The sequence below is a fragment of the Aspergillus sclerotioniger genome (assembly GCF_003184525.1).
Source record: "Aspergillus sclerotioniger CBS 115572 chromosome Unknown BO94scaffold_108, whole genome shotgun sequence".
NCBI classification, from domain to species: Eukaryota; Fungi; Ascomycota; class Eurotiomycetes; order Eurotiales; family Aspergillaceae; genus Aspergillus; species Aspergillus sclerotioniger.
In genome coordinates, this window is record NW_020291098.1 from 1 (window position 1) to 6,132 (window position 6,132).

The 6,132-nt window shown below is 51.6% G+C and overlaps 2 protein-coding genes across 2 annotated transcripts; one reads left to right on the forward strand and one right to left on the reverse strand.

Annotated features, from left to right (window-relative positions):
- Nucleotides 1–41: 41 nt before the first annotated feature.
- BO94DRAFT_591565 (ABC transporter ATP-binding protein/permease) lies at nucleotides 42–3,265 on the reverse strand (the record flags this gene model as incomplete). Its single annotated transcript, XM_025616119.1, has 5 exons — nucleotides 42–512; nucleotides 560–1,639; nucleotides 1,698–2,252; nucleotides 2,319–2,893; nucleotides 2,950–3,265. The coding sequence occupies 5 exons, from the start codon at nucleotides 3,263–3,265 to the stop codon at nucleotides 42–44; spliced, it is 2,997 nt and encodes a 998-aa protein (XP_025461246.1).
- A 1,235-nt stretch (nucleotides 3,266–4,500) lies between these two features.
- Nucleotides 4,501–5,364, forward strand: BO94DRAFT_480667 (uncharacterized protein; the record flags this gene model as incomplete). The annotated part of the gene is made up of 2 exons (XM_025608830.1): nucleotides 4,501–4,763; nucleotides 4,845–5,364. The coding sequence occupies 2 exons, from the start codon at nucleotides 4,501–4,503 to the stop codon at nucleotides 5,362–5,364; spliced, it is 783 nt and encodes a 260-aa protein (XP_025461247.1).
- Between the last annotated feature and the right edge of the window lie 768 nt (nucleotides 5,365–6,132).

Genomic DNA, 6,132 nt, shown 5'->3' on the forward strand with positions numbered 1-6,132 from the left:
GTTCAATGCTAGTCGAGACCGATGGGCCGGATATCTAAAGTTCACGTGTCGCAGTGCATATCCTCGGTTGTGTCTGGTACCTTGGTGTATGCGCTTTTGCCTTGCCTGGAGAGCTCTGAGCTGCTGGTTTGCATTAGTTCCTCCAGTCGAGCAGCAGCGGCATGGGCGCCCGCAATGTCAGGAGCATGTGCGAAAAGAGCAGACGCAGACTGGGACCCCCAGACCGTGGCTGCAAAGCAAATGAAGAACTGCTGGACGTTGTACTCGCCAGTTGCGATAAGATGAGTACCTCCGTACCAGAATACGAAAGCAATGCTTAATATGCGAAGAGAAGTGGTGCATGCATATATGATGGCAGATACAACCCAGTACCTGCGTTGGCTGTCTCGCTGGCTTTCCCTTTGGAAGGACTCGCTGATGGTCCTCTGCAGACCGAGGACAGTCACTGTCTTGATGGCAGTAAATGCCTCATGTGCAACGGCCACGGCATTGGTGTCACGCTTGACGTGCTTCTGGACATGTGCCACAATATTGTACTGCATAAAGCGGAGACAGCTACCACTGGGACCGTTGCTGTCGCGACGAGACCAAGTTTCCATCCAAAGATGCATCCAACTGTAATTCCTGTCGCGAGCATTACAACACTTTCGGCCACGAGTCCCAATGAGGTTCCCGAAATACCGGTGATTTTTGGAGTTCCAGATGAGAGGAAACTCACCAAGGCCCCAGTCGAGTGATTTTTAATCTCGAAGAAAGGGAGGTTCTTCAGGGCCAAAGCTTTGAACAAATGGGAACGAGCTCGAAGACATAACTGAGATGCAGACACGGCAAAGCAGTATCCCCGTACACAATAAACCACAAACACAACGACACCATAAGCAAGATACAATAGGGCCCAAAAGCGAACGTTGTGTCGGCCAGTGCTCAGACTAGGGCTAATGATGGACATGACTCCGTTGCCGAAGAAGATCGCTTGGATTGGATATGTCATTCCAGCTAAAACGCTGAAAATGACGCCTGCGGTAGCGTAAGGCAACTCTGGCTTGTTGAGATGCCAAACATGCTTGATGCTATTGCTGTGTGGCAGTGGAGCATCTTCTGGCGTCTCTAGGGTATTGCTATTGACTGAGATGTCCCCAAGATGCTCTTTGTGGATGTTTGCTAGGGTTGGTGGCTGGCTAGCAATACCGTCCTCTGATCGGTAACATGATCGGAGTGTCTGCTGTCTCACTAGTTCTTGGTACATTGTGGATGTGGCCATTAGTTCTAAGTGAGAACCTTGATCTAGAACCTGACCGTCCTTCATCACAATGATGATATCGGCATTCTGGATTGTCGATAGCCGATGGGCTATTATCAAGGTGGTTCGCTCTGAAGCAGCCTTGCTGAGAGCTTCTTGGACTTCCTTTTCGTACTGACTATCCAGGGCAGCTGTAGCCTCGTCCAGCAGTAGAATTGCTGGTTGAGATATGATGGCACGGGCGATAGCAATCCGTTGCCTCTGACCCCCGGAGAGACTCGATTCATTTGCACCAATTAGGGTGTCGTACCCATGGGGCAGATTCTCAATAAACGAGTGAATCTGAGCAGTTTCAGCAGCCTGGATAACTAGGCTTCGAATCGCAGATGCGTCCATTTTCTGTTCATATGAGTCAGTAACCGAAACTCAAAGGCAAAAGACAACTGTCATGAAACACCTCAGCGGCAGCTCTGGGAAGCCCATACGCAATGTTCTCGTGCATTGATGCACGAAACAGAGTAACCTCTTGGCCGACATATCCGATCTGAGACCGTAACCATGAGACATCCATCTCATCGATCCGCTCACCTTCCAGAGTGATGCGGCCACCGAGTGGGTGGTATAACCGTTCTAAAAGGGCAAATATGGTTGATTTTCCTGATCCTGATGGTCCCACCAAGGCTACTGTGTGTCCAGCAGGCACGTCGAAAGTGACGCCTCTCAAAACAGTCCGCTCAGGTCGCGAAGGATACGCAAAGTGTACGCCTTCTAGCCGGACTGCCCCTCGGACCTGACTGTATGTCTTCCCAGTACCTACCATCGAAATCATAGGCGAATCCTGCTCTATGACTGAGAAAACGCGACTGGCTGCCGCATGAGCCTGGGTGACGTTAACAACACATGGCAACGCTTGGCATAGCATCCCACCTGCAACAGACATTGCATACAAGATAGTCAAAGCCTCTGATATGGTGCAACGCCCTTGACGGACGAGGTGATCAGCCTGCCAGAACTGGAGGAGCATTAGCAGGCATCGCATTCAGATCGAACCAGGGGTGGAGGGAAGCGGTTGACATACACCTAGCCCATTTCCCCAGTGCAATGTCATGAAAGAGCCCGCAACAATCACTCCAAATATTAACCGCTCCCGGAAGTCCAAGGCCGCTGGGCGGCCCAAGGCCTTTCGATACTTCTTAGCATACCTTTCCTGGCTTCGGTAAGAAATAACGCTCCTCATGGCACTGAATACTTCCTGGGCTAAATTGTCCGCTTGAACACGTTCAGCCAAGCCCATCTGCTGCACCACACTCAGCCAATACCCCATCAATCCCACGAGTAGAATCAAAGTGATCGGCTGGGATAACATGATCCCTGCAAAGCGCCAGTTCCGTACAAATGCGCAGATAATGGCGACCACGAAGCCGGACAGGCCGGACAGAAGGTCACCCATCTTCTGCGAGATGCCAGCTTGAATCCATTTCATATCTTGATCTATGTGGGATGTGAGCTCCCCGGTTCCGACTACATCGAAATAAGCCATGTTCTGCTGCAGAACCGAAGAAAGATATTTCTGCTGCAGGTGGCGGGCTATCTGCTCTCCGATGAAATTGAAGCCTAGTGTGCTAATAGCGGTGGTGACCAATGACCCGATTGCTGGCCCGTTGTGTCAGATAACAAGAAGAGAACATGGATTTGGAAAGTGCACGCACCGATATATACCAAGAAGAGCGTGAGATGCTGGACCTGGTCTCGAATCTCCTGCGATGTATGGTGTTCTCCGTTGATGAATTCATCTGCCAATGCGCCGAACACGACGGTCACCAATGGCATTGCTGCACCGGCGGCTACCGCACAACATCCTGATACGCACAGCATACATAACTGCGAGGCGTTGGCATATCGGTAAATGGAGAAGAAGTTGGCGGTGCTGCGCTCAACATGGATCTGGGACTCGATTATCTCTGCCACGTGAGATGTGCCAGCAGTGGACTGGATGGTAAGGAGTGGGATTGCCTGACCAGGCATCCTCAGGTTTGTCAAAGGTACATGCGGATTTTTCTTGCTTTCAGGGGAATAGGACTATTTATAGGGACTTGTAGGGTCGTTCATCACGTGGATCAAAGCATTCTACACCATTCACTTTTGCGGACTGATCTACAGCATATTTGAGTCCTAGCGGGCTATCTCTCTCTCACTTGTCCATCTCAAGCAAAGCCATCAACTGTCGATGAATCGCGGGCCACACCCCAGCTCGAGTCTTGAACAAGAGCACCCGCCGGCTGGAGCTGAATTAATACTACACACGGAGTAGTATGTGCCAATACACTGGACTGCGTACAATGCCGGTATCTCCGGGGATTGCGTCTGGCTGAATCTGGTTGAGTCTGGCTGAAGGCATCCCATGACGCTGCGGCGCCACAGAAAGTAGACCGAAATCGGCAATGTGGCTGGGGGGGGGAGGAACCACGTGCAGTGAAGCCCTGATTGGCAGGCAGCAATGAGGCACTCAACCCGGTGGCGGATGGCCTTACGCAGTTGGTACCAGACTGTTAGGAAAGAGAGGAGGCACAGCATCATGGATAGTAGTATCTGGTTGCCTGCCTGCCATGACTCACTAGTGGTCGCAGCCTAAAAAAAACCCCCAAACTTTGGTCATTAGCACAGTCGTGATTCGGCGCTCAACTAGGGCTCTCAACTGCCAGTGATACATCTTCGATACATACCAATACGGCGTCTGTTCGATCATACCACGTGTGCAGGCATGATGCTGAGTGCTTTCTGGGTTTGAAACCAGTCACTACATACCTACCATATTCTTTTTAAGCGCCCAGGGCCAGGATTATTAATGCCGTATAACTAGACCGGCGTCGCACCGCTTTCCGGTCTCCATCATCATTACTCCAAATCTATCATTCCCAACCGCCAACCTTCCCTTTCAAGTGGCGGATCCGCCAAGAACCCTTTCAGTCACGTGGTTAGCGTTGCTAGATGCCTTGTTTTCCGTCCTGAAAAATTTGGCACTCCGTCCTTCCCAGTTAAGCAAACCACCAACCATCCATTCGCCCAGTGACAAACCCGAACGCGATTGAGCTCGCCGTCCGGCCAATATCAAGTTTCTTCCCCGCCCCTCTCTGCATCTTTTGACCTCTCTCATCCACACCATTCTATCTATCGTCTGTGCCTCGTCTCGACCCCCTCGTTTTCTCACGCCACCTCGGCCACCCCCCTTCTCAATTGAACGGCGGGGTTGTAGCTGCGCTATGGGTGACGGCTCTGATTACCCTAGTCCACGAAGCGAAGGTCCCGGCGGACCTACCTCTGTTCTAGTCACTGCCCAAGAATCGCTCTCCCCAGCACCCAAGATGAACGACCAGCTGTCTCCGAATTTCATGGAAGGGACGCGCCCGCGTCTGTCGGTGAGAAGAGCGCGGGATCCGCCCAAGAACGCCGCCGGCCAAATCTACTGCGACCATCCCGAGTGCCAGCACTCGCCCCCAACCTTTCGCCGTCCGTGCGAGTGGAAGTAAGTTTGCCTTTGGTGTCCTTTGATGTGTGTGCGAAACAGTTGTACCCGATCGAGGAAGCTAACGGATCGCCACCGCAGCAAACACATGGACAAACATGACCGCCCCTACAAGTGCATGGAACCCGGATGCGACAAGATCCAAGGCTTTACATACTCTGGCGGTCTGCTGAGGCATCAGCGCGAAGTGCATAAGAAGAACATCAATGCCAAGAAACCTTTGATGTGTCCGTACGCCGACTGTAATCGCAGCACGGGCAACGGGTTCACGCGTCAAGAAAACCTGAAGGAGCACCTTCGCCGCCGCCACATGCATACCGAGAATGGGCATGCATCCGAGCTGCCCATTGCATCGCCCGAGCTGGATGGCACCACGTCGTTTGTGACTGCGTCGGTGGCCCTGAAAAGGAAACGCGATTCCACCGGGGAGGATCCGACCCTCGAGCTTCCCGAAGGGGAAGAGAATGGTGTGGATTTGCGCAATGAGCTGAAGCGGCTGCGTCGCGAGGTTCAGGAAAAGGACCGCCGGTTGGAAGAGCTGGAGCGCATTGTGGCCGGACTGCAGCAAGCTATTCCTCAGACCGCAACGTCACAGGGTTAGCATGTTTTCGAGTGGTACTCGTCCATCGCTCTTTTCTCAATATTTTTTTTTCTTTTTCTCTTGATCTTTTCTATCTCCCATCTCCTCTTTCCCTTGCTCTCATTGGCTCAGAAGCTCTACGTTTTTATGGTTTGCTGTATGAAATTTGCATTCTATGGGCGTTCATCTATGCAGATTATGGGCCTTGGTTGTTTTCGCGATTCTGTCTACAACATCAACGGGAGGTGTTCATATGGGTCGGTCTCCATCTCGGAACGCATGGATAAGATCAGGCAGCTGTGAAGATTATGGCGTTTGCTCGAGGTCGTTGATACAGACCGGGTGGTGTTTTTTTTTTTTTCCTTCCTGATGGCTCCCATTACTACCCTTTCTCCATTTTCTCTATTCCCTGAAATATACCCAGGCGTTTGACCCTGTTTCTTTTGTTGCTGATCTTACTTTGCTTCCACTTTATCCTCCGATTCAATCGTAGTCGTCGATCCTGAAATGCGTAGTGCCTCCACGTCAGCGAGGTAAATCATAACGATGTATCTCATCTCCTCTTTCTCTCTTCCTCTCTCTCTCTCTTTTGACCACATGGGATGCCAAGGCTCCTTTTCGTATCGCTGTTACAATCGTGACCGGCACCGGCCACATTCCTAGTCCTATCTAGATAGATCTGTCAGACCGGCATCGATCTCTGCCTTGCCCCCCAAGGCATACCATACACGATCCTTCTAGGAATCCTTCAACTTTTAGCACAAGGCTGTCTATCACCCACGCACGGTG